The sequence below is a fragment of the Centroberyx gerrardi genome, chromosome 19 (genome assembly GCF_048128805.1).
Source record: "Centroberyx gerrardi isolate f3 chromosome 19, fCenGer3.hap1.cur.20231027, whole genome shotgun sequence".
In the NCBI taxonomy this organism is placed as follows: domain Eukaryota; kingdom Metazoa; phylum Chordata; class Actinopteri; order Beryciformes; family Berycidae; genus Centroberyx; species Centroberyx gerrardi.
Window position 1 is genome coordinate 21200566 of NC_136015.1, and position 15473 is coordinate 21216038.

Sequence of the window (15473 nt, forward strand, 5' to 3'; positions counted from 1 at the left end):
AACTCCCTATTTAAAGTCCTTGTTCATACACACACACACACACACACACTAAATTAATAGATGTTTTCCATTGTATTGGAGAACACCCCATCCTCCCTGACTCCCCTCGTTAGTCATAATCTGACACCTGTGTGTGTGTAACAGTGAGTAACAGACAATAAACAGTGTGTGTGAGAGTGTGTTTGTGTGTATTTCTGTCTGTGTGTGTGCCTTCATTTGATGTGAGTAACAGTGAGTAAGCGGCAGTAAAGTGATTCCCCTCTCGGGGCTTTGTGATATTTTCTCTGAGGTCATCGCCATCCGTTTTCACTTCAGTTTTTATGTTGTTTCTGCCTGTTAGCGAGAACATCAAGCCTTTCAGAAGTTTCAGATGTTTCAATTTAAACTGTTCTAACTATAAACTGCTCTCTTCTTCTGGTTTTCTCTACACACTTCCCCCCTTCTCCTCCCCTCCCTCCTTCCTTCCACCTGTCCCTCCTGTCTCCTTCCCCTCTCTCTCTCTCTCTCTCCCTCCCTCCCTCCTTCCCTCCATCAGTCCATCCGGCTGTACGTTCTGGGGCAAGAAGCCGTGGAGCAGGAAGAAGAAGATCTTGTGGCAGCTGGGCACGCTGATCGGAGCTCCGGTCGGCATCACCCTCATCGCCGGCATCGCCGTGCCCGCCATGGTCATCGGCATCCCCGTCTACGTCGGCCGCAAGGTGAGAAATCCGCTCATCCTGTGCGACTTACACCGGTAGAATAAGTTTCAGCGCTGTGATGAACCACTATAGGATTGAGTGCAGTCCTGTGATCCTAAAATGATCGTGACATTTTCCCTCATTTTATAGCAGAGCAAAAACAAAACTTTAAGTCATTGCGTGCTTTTAATTCAAAACATTATTATAGACACACACAGATCAAGCACAGGTGAGTTGATATCAAAGGACAGAAAGCGTAGAACCTGCACACTATTGCTCACATGGTACCTTTATTAACTGAAAGATTAAAAAGACAATGTTTCAGCCCCAATTCAGTACTTTTATTCAGTCTTTCAGTGAATAAAGGCACCATTTGAGCAATGGTATGTGGGTTCTACATCTTCTATCCTTTTATTCAAAACATAACATAGGAGCTGTTTATATTTTTACAGAGATTACCTTTCAGAAAACTGGTGTTCTATAGAAAGCCATCAAGTGCAGTTACCTCATTTTTTGCACCAAATTGAGTTGAGGGTTTGAGTCTTAGAGATTTCTTTTGGATTTTCCCCTTTATTTGAATTTTGTTTATGATTACAAAAGTGACCATCAGACAGGAGCTCAACAACAGCTTTCCAATGATATATAATATTTTCTGCCAAAATGATGTGTACACCTCTTTCGCACCAAATCCTCGATATATACAGTGTGCTAGGAAAATGAAATCAAATGAAGAGCTGCAGAGAGAGGAAGAGGGGAATTTGTTTTCAAGATAGGAGCAAATTAGAGTGAGAGGAAGAAGAAGATATGGGGTGAGAGGGGAAATGATTCAGTGTGGATGAGGTGATGTGAAGTATTTATGAATCAACATCTTACTCAGTGTGTTCATGATCGCAATCTGACACTTTGTTCAAGTTTTGGCAGTTAACTTGATGACTATAAAGTCATAAGGTCGAAAACTATAGAGAAAAACTCCCTTTTTGTCTTTCCTCTTTTCGGCGGACAGTGATGTCATTCACACTTTTTTCACAGCCAGTTCATGTGTAACTTATCTTAGAGTGGACTACTAAAGAAACCGGAAGTGGAAAACCACAGTCTTGTAGCAATACACAGAAATGGTTGACAGCACTTCCACAGTAATTCTTTCACAATGATTCTCTCTCATTTTCTGGGAATTCACAACATTGCAGAATAACACTGAAAGCGTTCCTCTCTTGGTTTTGGTATGCTGGCCCGGCCCGCTTTGTGGTGAGAAGGTCAGCGATCACTCTGAAACTTGTTCAGAATTTCCTTGAAATGAGGGAAAGTACTTTCAGTTCCTCTGAACCCTATAAAAATGCTAATATTTGCTTCAGCAACCAGACCGACCTTGTGTTTGTTAAAGACAGACTGTTATTGGAGGCAGGAGTTCATTTAATATTCAAGCCAAAAACCCACAGCTGAGGGATAAATACTGAGAGCACAAGCATTTGGTAAATCAGGGTCCTTAAAAAGTCTAAAAAACTCTTAGTTTCACTTTGATGCTCCTATAACATTAGACAGTGATGCTGACAGATCCTTTAGATTCAGTGAGATTTAGTCGAGGCAGAGTGGAGAAAGTAAAGCACATGAAATACGGCAAATGCCATGAATTGTGTCGTTTCAACAAAAGATGTGAATTAGACCGGCAGCTTCTTATGTTGTGTTTCATTACTTGCCCTTCCAGCTGGTCACATAAAGTTTGACCCACATGCATGTTGACTGTTAGGACAGGGTTAATACCTTGCCCTAGAAATTGTTCCTTTATTTTGACTGTTAAATTGCTCATAAATCCATTTCCAGGAAGCATTAAAAGCGTCTTAAACAGTCTTAAGTTTGGCTTTCCAAAACCCGCAGATACCCTGAAAATATTCCACTGACATCTGCAGAGAAGTGACTATATCATGGCTGTGTGATGTTTCTGTGGTCGGTGCAGCTGTTCTGTTATCAGCCAGGCATTTCTGAGACTGGAAATTGTTAGCGACAGCCACTTATTTGCTGAAACGCAAACATCTCCCACACAACTGCAAGAGACAGGATATTGCATGAGAACGGGCATTTGGTAGAAATTTCACACCGCATTAACGCAGCTCTCTCTTGTGGAGACTTTGTGTAACTGCGGATTCATTCAGCGTCAGCCTGTTGGAAAGTGTTGGAAGCGGTTTAACTACATAGTTAAGATTAACTGGAACATTAGACACAACAGTTCTCCCACGCACTGTTTCAGGTTTTTGTTCTTGTTGCTGTTCAAATCTCGCAAAGCCTTCAGGAGCTCAGAGTATTACTGACTGTAAACCTATTGAGGAAATATCTCAGTTCAGCTGTTTGTTAGTGAGAGAAGGAAAGCGGCCTAGTTCCTCTAATGCAACGCAAATCTGATTCTTTTCAGGAGAAATCTGAAAAGCTGTGCGACAGAAATAGCACTGTAGATTAATTAGAATGACCAAATGAATCACTAAATCACCAAATTAAAGTAGAATCAACACAAAGGAAGTATATTTTAACACCTTTTAAGTTCCTTCCCTGCCCTGCTTTAGTCCAGTCCGGTCCGTGTGTGTGTGTGTTTTGGGATGTGTGTTGACGCCTCCTCCTCCTCCTCCTCCTCCTCTCCTCAGATCCACGCCCACTACGAGCTGAAGAAGACTTCTCGCCACAGAAGGAACCTGGCCATCACAGGAGGCGTGGCCCTGTCCATCGTCACCGCCCCGGTCATAGCTGCCGTCAGCGTCGGTAAGAAACACATCGGGAGCTTCGTCTGTCGACACCCGTCACTTTACAAGACTTCTGCTGTTACACGATGGATGATAGCGCCGGCCAAAACAGATTCTACTTTTTAAAGGATAGTTGATAACGGAAATCCTTGCTTTACAAAAACGCTTTCGCAGACTAGATCCTTTACATTTTTAGAGATATGGAATTGGACCAGATATTTGTTTTTCCAAATGGATATATAAGATTTTGGAAATGAACTATTTATGTATAGTCTCAAAATTTCATCTCTTTCTTTGTCTCTCTCTCCTGTTCTCTCTTCCTCGCTATCCACTGTCTTGCCCTCTCTTCTCTTTCTCTTGCTCTCACTTAATTTTCAGGGTTTTTTTTGTTTTTTTTCAAATTCAGTGAACTTTATTGCCACGATATACATGTCTACACATTGAACCAAACAGAAATTCAAACATAACGAACACAAACATAAACCAAAATATTAAATTCAAGAAGAACCCTAAACCGAATGAATCTGCATCTTCCTTACCTTGATTTTTTTTACACTCTTCTCTCTTATGCTTTCTCTGAAACTCTGAAAATACAAAATACAAAAGTCCAAAGTCCAATTGTCATGACAGGGAAGAAACCTGTGTATCATGATATCAGCATCTCCCTCTCTCTGCCCCCTCAGGTATCGGCGTGCCCATCATGTTGGCGTATGTTTACGGCGTGGTGCCCATCTCTCTGTGCCGGGGCGGGGGCTGCGGTGTGAGCAGAGGGAAGGGGCGGGGCGTACGGATAGACTTCGACGAGGACGACGGACCAATCACAGGTGAGGAAACCAAACCACAACAGATGATAACATTTCCTGCGAAGAGGAGGAGCAGGATGTCAGAAACTACAGAAGAACTACAGATTGAGGAGTTAACACATTCTGTTTTCCAGAGATAATGAGAGATTTTGCTTTTAAAATTATTTCAGCAAACATATGATCATTCTGTGGCGCTATGTCAAAGGAGCAGGACTATCACATTTCTCTTTAATCGAGTCCTGGCACAGGCTGAAATTGCATTATGCCTTGCTATTACAGATAATATAGGTAGAAAACAAAATGTGTTATCTCAAGATAATGACATAAATAACTCAATGTCTCGAGAAAACAAAGAAAATCAACTTGTTATCACAGGAAAACAGAGTAAATAAACTGTATATATGTCCTCAATGGGCTTTCGTAGATAATGGATCTATTGTATCCTTTTGACAGGATCCTTCAATTTGATTTTAATGCAATTCTACATATTATTCCTGGAGTTGAATGTATTCCACCTGTTTGGATTGAAATGATTGTACATCAGCTCCAGTGAAGGTTTTATTTATCTGTAAATTCCGATTAAAAGATTCAGTTCATTCATTCAACATTCGACCCTCAGTCTCTGACAGTGTTTCAGCTCTGCAGCACATAGATACAACTCACACTCATGTAAATAATATTTTATATCTCGTCCTCTGTCAGTGGCGGATGCGTGGCGGGCCCTGAAGTCCCCCAGCCTTGGGGAGAGCAGTCTGGACGGGGCGGCCAGCGGCCTCAGCACCACCTCCCCCAGCGAGGGGCTGTCTGTGGCCCCCGGGGCGCTGGGTGACACCCCGCACTTCAACACCCTGGCAGGCGGCGCCCTGGGGACCCGCACCGGCAAGTACAGCAGGTAAGGGTTAGGGAAGGATCTGTCAGCTTTCTCTGTGACTAATAGTTATATCTAGAGCTGCTGAGTGATTCAGGGCTGCACTCCTCTCTGTTAACATGATATCATTTGAATTGGGTGTAGTTATGACATCACAGGTTATCATTCCTTCTCTCTGTTCTGTTCTATTCTGTTCTATTCTATTCTATTCTATTCTGTTCTGTTCTGTTCTGTTCTGTTCTATTCTATTCTATTCTGTTCTGTTCTGTTCTGTTCTGTTCTGTTCTGTTCTATTCTATTATATTCTGTTCTGTTCTGTTCTGTTCTGTTCTGTTCTGTTCTGTTCTATTCTATTCTGTTCTGTTCTGTTCTGTTCTATTCTGTTCTGTTCTGTTCTATTCTATTATATTCTGTTCTGTTCTGTTCTATTCTATTCTGTTCTATTCTATTCTGTTCTGTTCTATTCTATTCTGTTCTGTTCTGTTCTGTTCTGTTCTGTTCTATTCTGTTCTGTTCTGTTCTATTCTATTCTGTTCTGTTCTGTTCTGTTCTGTCACCTAATAAAACAGAAATACCATTAATAATCATTAGAAGATGTGCTTTGAATCAATGTCACTCACAGCAATTTCTTTTATTGATTTTTTGGTGATTATATCGAATGGGTAATGTCTGTAAGCACAAGGGAACTAAACAGACTCCACTGTTATTGCTCTTTAAACTAGAAGGCACTCCCAGAGCGCACACCTCCGCCCACGCTGAACAATTCTCCAACTTGCTGTTACACCCAAACACATCATTCCTATCACTTACATTTTAAATTAAATTGATTTCCTGACCCTGCAAACACCCTTAGGATTTGGAGTCAAGTCTCTGTCTCTGCTAGTTTCATAGTGATGGTTGAACAACGACAATCCCAGATGCGGATCACCACCAAAATCAAATCAATTGTTCCATGGTGCGAGGCCAATCTCTCCGCCAAATTTCATGGAAATCCATTTATAAATTTTTGAAATATCGTGCTGACAGACAGACAAACAAGCTAACTAACAGCTAATAAAAGCTCCATAATGGTAATATTTAATGTCAAGCTGGTGTGTGTGTTTTTTGCTCTTCATTCATGTTAACTCAAAGTACTTATAAGGCTGTATGACTGAGCGTTATAATTGATGGATATTGATTTCCCCTCCTCCTCCAGGCTGGAGGTGCAGGCAGGGGAGCTGGCTAAAGAGTCGGCCCAGAGGGAGACAGGCAGCCTGGGGGCGGGCAGCGACTGTGCCAGCACCCGAGGCATGGCCGGATCCATCATCTCCTCCTACACCCTACCTGACAGGTGACACGGGACGGGCTTTTCTTCTTCTTCTTTGGGCTTTTCTTCTTCTTCGGTGTTTTTCATCTTCCTCTGTTTCCTGTTTTATCTTGGATTGTCCCTTTTCTGATCGGATCACTTCTCACGTCTCTTCTCTTCTCTTCTCTTCTCTTCTCTTCTTTTCTCTTCTCTTCTCTTCTGTCTCTATCTCCTTTTTCCTTGTCAATTCAATTCAATTCAATTCAATTCAATTCAATTCAATTCAATGTGCTTTATTTGCATGAATGTTCACAAACAATCTTGCCAAAGCATCTAGATAAATATCAGCTTTATATTATATTCCCTGCCCTGTGTATTAGTCTAAGTGTGTGTGTGTGTGTGTGTGTGTGTGTGTGTGTGTGTGTGTGTGTGTGTGTGTGTGTTGGGTGTCACTCTCCTGTCACTCTCACTCACACACACAAACACACTGTCAGATCAAGAGCCGATGTTTTGTTAGGTGTCAGGTTTCAGATCCATCTACAGCTCCATCGGGTTTTATTTGGTGTGATGAGATTGAGATAACAGAATTAGAACTAATCTGATGATGATGCAGGTTGACGCCTTGATCTCATGTTGTCTCGTCTGCAGCAACGCCTCGAACTGCGTAAACCCCTCTTTAGATTAGCGGCAGCTTTACTTAGCAGATTCTAACCTAGTTCTTCTTCATCTTGATTAAAACTGCAGTAAACAAACATCACATCAGAGATATCTGCATTTGGCTGCTGTTGCAGGAAATCTTTGTACTTACAAAGAACATTTAACAAAAATTAAATAATTTATGGTTGTCAAGCTGAAAATGAGACTGTTTTTCTAGATGTCTGAAAAGTTGATATTTGATGTTACCAGGTTTTTATCCGACAGCAGCGATATCTAGTCTGTCAAGTCAAGGTTCCTGGATACTGAGGCTGATTTGATGTGAACCATCTGTCTGACCGCTCTGTGTGTGAATCTGTTTCTCTCTGCAGGGAGTGTACTAACCTGGAGATCCAGGTGGACATCGAGACCAAACCCAGCCATCTCTACCTGACCAGCGAAGAGGACCTAACCCCGCCCCCGGGCTCTGCCGCCATGGCGACCGCCTCGGGAGGCGAGGAGCCTCAGGACTGCAGCTCCAGAAGGGGCGGCGCTCTGTCCGGCTCGGCGCTGGGGCTGTCGCCGGGAGCGTCCATCAGGGAGGGGCTTCGCGACGTCACCCTGGCGCAGCCGGAGAGCATCCGCAGCGACCTGGAGATGTCGGACACGCAGTCGGACGACATCGCAGAACTGACGTCGGACGAATGCGACTCGCCTCACCCGAAAAGCTGCCGCCCGGCGTCCGGCCAGCAGCCGCAGCCGTCCTCCTGCCGAGCGCTGAACCCCTCCACCGAAGGCCTTCACTGTCCCGCCGACAGCAACGTCATCCTCTACATCTGAGAACAGCGGCTCTCAGGATTGCACAAAAACAAACTAACAAACCCCCCAACGACTGTATGTTTTAGCTTTCCCCGACTTCATAGCTTTTCTTCTGTCGTCGTTTCTCTTTTGCTGCTTTTTCGACTCACAGAAACCGTCTTACACGCGGACAGCCTTCGTTTACTTTCGTCTGTCTGTCTTATCTATCGACCTGTCAATCTCCTCACTGAGTAAATTGTCAGGGTTCTACCTCTGAGATTTATAAGATGACGATTTATGTTTACTTCTTGGTGCAAAATGCCTTGGCTACTTAAGCAAAAAAAAAAAGAAAAGAAAAAAAAAGCAAGACAAGAGGTACAAATTTGCCACAAGAAATATTGCAAAAACGAAACGATGAAATACGGTGAAACGTCACCAAGCACAGCAGTGGGTGAAGGATTGTGAGGAAAATAGATTTGTACTGAGGACGAAGGAGATGTTTATAACAATGTGTGAATGAGTGTGGACTTTGTACTCGACTCTGTTGGCTTTATTTTCCTCTTTTCCCCTATTTATATCCAAAAGACCTTGAAAGCGTATTATTTGCCAAGCGCATGAGTCTGCATGAGCCACGTCTTGTGTGGAAGGTTTGAAAGGGGCAGCAAGTTCCTGTTACACTGGCGAGAGTTTAGTTTACGTCTGCACTTGAATCTCACTTGCCCCGCACAGAGAGGGACGACTGGGAGGCGAGAGTGAGAGAGAGTGAGAGAGAGTGAGAGAGAGTGAGAGAGAGAGAGAGAGAGAGAGTGAGAGTGAGAGTGAGAGTCTATGCTCAAAAAATACATAGATCGAGTCCTGACAATGATGTGGCTGCAGTGAAACCAGAGAATCTGAATCGATGTTCTGTGGGTGAAATACACCGAGGGAAGATTCTATTCTATTCTATTCTATTCTATTCTATTTTATGACATTGGCTGCTAAACAACGTTGTGTTCATGTGCTATTATGTCGGAAAATCAAACCCGGAAGACTAAAAATAAACCGTCCTGCAGCTAAACAAGCTAATTTGATGAACTTCATTCAAACAAATGTTAGTTCGTTTAGTCTGGCTAACAACAAATTTACAATAAAGGTGCATGTGTTTGTGTTTTCTTTCTGTTGACTGACACAAAACTTGGGTTTATCACCTTGTTGAGAAAGTTAAAGGTCAACACTACAAAATTTAGCAGAAAAAATTGGGTAGCAAAATTTTCTCAGAATTTCCGACTTAATCATCCGACTTTGGAGGGCATTCATGTGAAATTTCCAAGTAAAAAATGTGCTTTTCTGATATATCCGATAGCACATCTTAATGTGCTATCGGATATGTTGCCTAGCAACTCAGAAGACAGCCTGTCATTGTCAGAACTCCGTCACTGTATGGCTCTCACTGACCCACACAACACACACACACACACACACACACACTGACTTTGATTACTAGTTTCACCCACTTGAATGTTGTTTTGAGCGTGTGTGTGAGTGTGAGAGAGAGAGACAGAGAGAGAGATACAGAGAGAGAGAGAGAGAGATATTCCCTTTCACAGACCATCAATAGAGAAACAAAAGTAAGGCAGACAAATTCACAAGATACTAGAATGAATGAATGGACTCTTGATGAATGTATTTGTTTGTCCCACTATCTGAGTGATTTTTTTTGAATGAGCACTTGTGCACTTTATCTCAAATGTCAATTGTTTTTTTTTGTTGTCATTTTTTTTGCTATTCATCGTCTATTGCTATAAGTGAGTTTACTTCCATTGCATACAAATGTCTGTGGTACAACCAAAATAAATCACTTACCAGAAAGCCTCTTATGTTGGATGTAACAAATGAAGAGTTTGGTTCCAAAACATTATACAGCCATTGTGGAGAAAACATGCTTTCCTTTGTCAAGTTCATCATTCAATATCTATAACATTTAGGGGATCCTGTGTGTTAAAGTGTTCAGTTTACCTCCTATCTTTCGTAAAGGGATAAACTCTTATGTTTTTTTAATTTTGTTCTATTCAGTTTGTTCTATTAATCATTTTGTAATAGTCTGTCACTTTCTTTCAAATGGTGGATATCTCATTTTGGACCTGAACTCTTCACATATTGATGCTGGTGATGCTCTTTTTAATCATACTCAATAGCCTGAATAGTTTCCTAGCTTTCTATCACCTTTGTGCTTCAGTTTAAAGGGGTTTTCTACCAGGTTTTCCTTTTAATGTACGAGGAACCGACCTGGAAACCTTCTCATCTCAGAGTAGCTTTATGGTATTCAGCTGCTCATATGACCGGGCGACGCTTTGTTTGTCTCTACCTGCCTGTGAGAAAACACACGAATGTACCACGGATGGAAACTGAACTTGCTGAAAGAGGCTGAATGAGGCCTGGGGCTGATGAAAAAATGTCCTATTAAGAAATACTTATTTGAAAGGTTTAGAGTATATAGATAGCAATATTTACGTGTTATTATATGTGTATTTCCTGGCACTGTTAAAAGCCCTGCCGTGTGTGTGGGGTTGTACATGCAGGACTGTGAAAGACTTCTTGTGGACCTTTGGGGAAAAAAAAAATAAACACAATCTTCTGTTGCACCAAAGAACTGACTTGTTGTCATAATGTGTAAGAGAAAATCAAATGAAAGCTATTGATCTCTCTCTGTCTCTCTTTCTATCTCTCTCTCTTTTTCAAACACATTTTAATAACAGCATAACTGTATAAGGTAATAGGAATATTAAAACGTGTATTCTGGAGAAACTGCTATTTATGTTATGCTGCATAAGTTTTCTCCAGTCCCCGCAATGTAAGGCAGGTTGAATAAAATACACAGAATTACAATCTAAATTTTGTTAGATTTGTTAGATTTTTTTGTTAGAGCTTAAAAGAAATCGTTATTGGGGTTGCTATGAAAAAAATATATTTTTTTATAAGCTTGAAAACGACTGAAACTGAGATTCCTTGGTGACAACTCTTCACAGCACTGTCGTAAACAGGAACGTGGTGTGTTCACAACACAACCAGCTCCTTTACGACCGTGTTTTGCTTCACCGTAAAGCAAAACGCGTGGATTCGAGGAAGGTTAAAGTGACTCCTACAAAACACGGTAAATAAAGACGTTTCTGATCATATTTAGGGAATTTTAACAACCATGCTTATCAATTGTGTAAGATACATATTGTTCAACGTTTTAGAATAGCAACAATGTGTAAATACGGTACAGTTAGAGCGAGTGGCCTGTCGTTAGCATGAACAAGCTGTCAAGGGCTCAGGATCGGAACCTGTGCTTACAAATGATATAACGTTAACATCATAACAAGATCATCGTTTGTATGTGCATGTATTAGTTTTAATGAGAGATATAATGCTTTTGTGTTTAAGTCTTGTTACAGGAAAATGTACAAGTCAGCTAGCAAGCTAACCTAACTAACGTAACGTTAGCTAACCTAGCTAATTAGCTGCACTTTTTCCAGTATAAAAAACTGACTAACGGCACATAAAGAGAATAGCTTACTGGGTTTTCATTTACACAGTCATCCCAATATTGAAATCTCGCTTAATTTAACAAGTTACTTGGATCTGACTGATCTGGTTTTGTCACTTTCAATGAAATCCACTATACAGTCTGTTATCATTTTGAATATATGCGTGAGACAGATGGCAAAGGGGTTTGCTGCCGTTTTACACTTCAAAACACAAGACCGTTACTGTCCAGGGATGCCACTGAGCAGTGATAGTTTTTGTTTCAAGATGCTTTGTACCCAGTTAGGAGAAATTTCTCTACCAGACATTCATCAGCCTGTATTTCAAAATCCATGACTCTGTCTTCAGAACAATAACAGTTTTGTTAAGTGAAGGTCTGAAGATGGCTCCAAATTTGAGTAGTAATTCATAATGTGCTTTATCTTGTTTTGGAATGAAACCCGAATTTCAGACAGTGTGCTAAGAGAATATTATTTCTAAAATAAAAAATAAATACATGTTTTATAAGCTTATATCTATCACATCTAACTTTCTTGGATTATAAAAGCCATACCTGATGGCCCAAACTGCACCAAACGCCTTGCTCTACTGTGGAGAGTGACTTGCTCTGGACTGATGTTTTACATAATGTAGTTTACTACAGTCCATATGATGGTCACTGTCTTGGTGTAGCTGCAGTGTCTGAGTTAGTTTTCTGTCTTGTGTAATAAATGTGCAGTGCAGGTGATTTATCCAGCTCCCACCAACCCCCCAACTTCTCTCAAGTGCCAGTTTTTCCTTGCTAATCTGTCTCTCGCTTCTCCCTTCCCTTAATCTGTCTCTTCCCTCTGTCCACTCCGTTACATCCCATTTCAACCATCACTCTTCCCTCTCCTCCCTCCCCCCCTCTCTCCTCCCTCAGCATCATGCCGTTTGTGGACCTGCAGTCGCGGCTTGGCATCAACCTGGACCGCTGGCTGCTGCTGCAGAGCGGAGAGCAGCCCAACAAGCGGGCGGCGCGCTGCCACGCCTTCGAGAAGGAGTGGATCGAGTGCGGCCACGGCATCGGGCAGACCCGCGCCAAGAAGGAGTGCAAGCTGGAGTTCGAGGACTTCTACGAGTGCATGCACAGGGAGAAGACGGTGAGTGTCTGCGTGGGAGGGGAGGGATTTTTTTCAGGGTTTTTTTTAGACAGCTTTTTTATTTTACCTTAAAGACGAGATGAAATGAAAAATGCCTTTTTAACCCTTTTAGATCACATCCCCGGTCATACTGTGCACCTATTTAACAATATATGCCAAAAAAAATACCAAAAATCAATTTCATTGTATTCTTATATCAAAATTCAATCATGTTTTCTTCCTGTAAAACAAAATATGCCGTGTGCTTACGTAAGCATGCCCGTAACTAATTTCAGCCAATAATATCATGACATCCACCCATCAATCAATCTTCAACTTTTAGCGCACAGAGCTAAGAGGCTAAGATTCATTAGTTAGCTAGCTAGCAACAGCATGGTACTTCGGTGTGTCTTCGGGTGTTATGACACGCCCACTTTTCAACGTTCAAATCAAATTCCTCCCAACGTTATGTCCCGCCTGTCTTTCCTGTTTCACTCGGAAATACGTCACGATACGGAAGTTAGATACTCTCGAAATGCCGTTTCATCTCGACTTTAAACTGGTCTTGAACCCTGCGTGATAGATAACCTCTCTGCACCACATACATTTCACTCCAAAAGCTAGTTGTTGCATTTGGTGGCTGGGCAGCTTTTAGTCTTGAATTCATGCAAGTACTTTTGAATTCAAGTGCTGATTTGCCACCAGTTTATGTCAAAATTAAACTTGCATAATCGTAGCACATCACCAGTATCAGAAACCAGAACGTTTTTAGGTACCGACTGCTGACCCAAAGTTTATGAAGATAGTGTAGATTTTGCAGTAAAGGTCTACTAGCCTGCTGGACCATGATCGTCTTGTTTTCGGTATTATATCTTGTTTACATGTTAGCACAGACAACATATAGCTCACACACTGTAATTTGCCAATACAGTGGGAAAAATCATTTGGCTAACAGGCAAGTGCCATTAACACAACTGGGCCTGCTGAAGCCTAGAGGTTAGAGAAGCGATGGCTTGTGACTGGAAGGTTGCTGTTGTGGATCCCAGCACCGGCTTGGGAAATCTGGTTTCAATTCTGTTCAAGTTCTGGAAAACAACAATAAATTGCTTCCCTGTCTAATCCTCTGAATGTTAGAATTAAAGCGAGCTCAGCTCCGACAGCAGCGTGTGTGTCAGCAGAGAAGACTGACAGCTGCGCCACTCGCTGTGAATGTTGCTGCAGCAGCAGGAACTTCCTCGCCTCCATCCAGAACCCTTGACTTGCTTGTTTGCTGCCACGCCGAATTCTGTCTCATTCATCTGAAGCAGAGTGAATTGCTTATTTAGGATGAGTGTCAGTTAAGCAGTGTTCAGTGACATGAAGTTCAGTCTGACTTGACACAAATTTCATATCTGCTGAAGACGTATTCAGGTTGAAATATTTTCTGAAACATTAACTATTAAAGCTGCCATATGTAGCATTTTAACATCAATACCACATCACCGCATTACTTTTAAGACATTATTATCGGCAAGAAGACTGGCTGCCTCTACCGGCCTCTACTCTGCGTTTTATATTGTGAGCCACCAGATCAGATTTGGCGGGAAATCTGCTGGAAAGCTTTACGGCACAAAACAGGAAGAGGTTCTGTTCTTCCACAGCAAACGGAGCTAAAGCTTTCAGAGTTTCTGGCAGCAGATGGTGGAAGGAGGGAAAGGCCGATGGAAAAATCACTTCCGTCATGTTTATCTTCTTCAGTTAAGTGAAAGAGAAAACAAACTCACACAAAGTGACGCCAAGGAGAGGGAGGGGCGGCGGTAAGCAGCAACATCCTCTTTACGACAGGAAGTAATGGGATTTATGTGAAATGTGGTCTTAATTTTGAGAAACACTAGAACTAACAAAAACACTGGCATGAGATAAAGGTTGCCAAACGTTTCCACAATGGTCTCATTTGTTTGTGGTAGTTGTACCGAGGTATCACAATTAATTTGTCACTGATATATTGATGTTTAAAAATGCTACCTGTAGCACCTTTACAATTTTCACGAAGCAGTGAGGCCTGTTTCTGAAGATCAACAATATCTTTGACAGCACCAGTGAAAAAGGTGGATGTTTTTAGAACGTTTCATTAAATTATGAATTTCTCTTCTCCTTCCCTCTACTCCTGTTCTTCTGTTCTCTTCTCTTCTCTTCTCTTCTCTTCTCTTCTCTTCTCTTCTCTTCTCTTCTCCTCTTCCTCCCTGCAGCACAAGAGGTTGTATGACATCCGTCAGCAGCGGGACAAGATGGTGAAGGAGGGCTCCTACACTGCGCCCCCCCACCACTCAGGCAAGCAGAACGAGTCGCCATGAGGGACCGGACCACACACTGCCCGCGCCCCATCCTTGTGTATAGTAATTCAGATATCACTATTGCCCTGTACAAGTTTGCAAATAAATGTTACCATTGACTGTTCCCCTTGGTCTCTCTCTCTCTTTTTAGTGTAGGGAGATGTGTGCAGAAGATATGAAAGTGATCGTAAGGAGTTAATGGGAATGTATTTTTGTTGAAAGGATTTCTCAAAGAAACATGATCCATTGAAGAGATATGCAAGTTGAGGTGATAATTTTAAAAATATTGTTTGACTTAGATATATTTTTGATTTGTATATTGACAAAACCTCTAGACTCTTAATAAGCCAGGTCACAAGAGGAAAAACTTAGAGCACAGTCAGTTTTAGATCTTAATTCAGTTTAGTTCATTTCAAATCCTAATTACCCTCTGAGGGAAATTTACACTTATAAATAGGGTTTACAAAAAAACCCACACACAATACACACAGATGGTAAAACAATAAAATACGACAAAAACATATCCCTGTACCATATGAACAAGTAGCAGAAGACCAATGCTGAAAAGAGTTATATTTACTTCATGTATTGTATCCAAAGTATTTCACCTGTTCAGTCACATGACCTGCTGTGGATTACAGGTAACCTTTATCTCAGCTATCCTGCATTACTGGCCTTATAAATGAACCTGATACAGCAATAAATTCAAAAAACCTCAAATGTTTTTTTCTTACACGTTGAAAAATTTACAAATAATGGTATAA

At 41.6% G+C, this 15473-nt stretch overlaps 2 protein-coding genes across 2 annotated transcripts in view; both read left to right on the forward strand.

Annotated features, from left to right (window-relative positions):
- Positions 1 to 10419, forward strand: part of rnf19b (ring finger protein 19B) — a 39278-nt gene extending 28859 nt beyond the window's left edge. The window contains exons 5-10 of the mRNA XM_071899419.2: positions 536 to 698; positions 3308 to 3422; positions 4087 to 4227; positions 4909 to 5098; positions 6270 to 6404; positions 7385 to 10419. Of these exons, the coding sequence (XP_071755520.2) occupies positions 536 to 698; positions 3308 to 3422; positions 4087 to 4227; positions 4909 to 5098; positions 6270 to 6404; positions 7385 to 7832 (1192 nt within the window). The 3' untranslated portion in view covers positions 7833 to 10419. The remainder of the gene's footprint in view (positions 1 to 535; positions 699 to 3307; positions 3423 to 4086; positions 4228 to 4908; positions 5099 to 6269; positions 6405 to 7384) is intronic.
- Positions 10420 to 10856: 437 nt separating this feature from the next.
- On the forward strand, positions 10857 to 14833 carry ndufs5 (NADH:ubiquinone oxidoreductase subunit S5). Its single transcript, XM_071899420.1, has 3 exons — positions 10857 to 10920; positions 12199 to 12418; positions 14626 to 14833. Exons 2-3 carry the CDS (start codon positions 12203 to 12205, stop codon positions 14728 to 14730), a joined length of 321 nt encoding a protein of 106 aa, XP_071755521.1. The 5' UTR covers positions 10857 to 10920; positions 12199 to 12202; the 3' UTR covers positions 14731 to 14833.
- The last annotated feature ends 640 nt before the right edge of the window (positions 14834 to 15473 follow it).

Coding starts and splice junctions, on each gene's coding strand:
- ndufs5 (XM_071899420.1), top strand. CDS start 12,203: ATGCCGTTTGTGGACCTGCAGTCGCGGCTTGGCATCAACCTGGACCGC. Junction 12,419..14,625: donor GCATGCACAGGGAGAAGACG/GTGAGTGTCTGC, acceptor TCCTCCCTGCAG/CACAAGAGGTTGTATGACAT.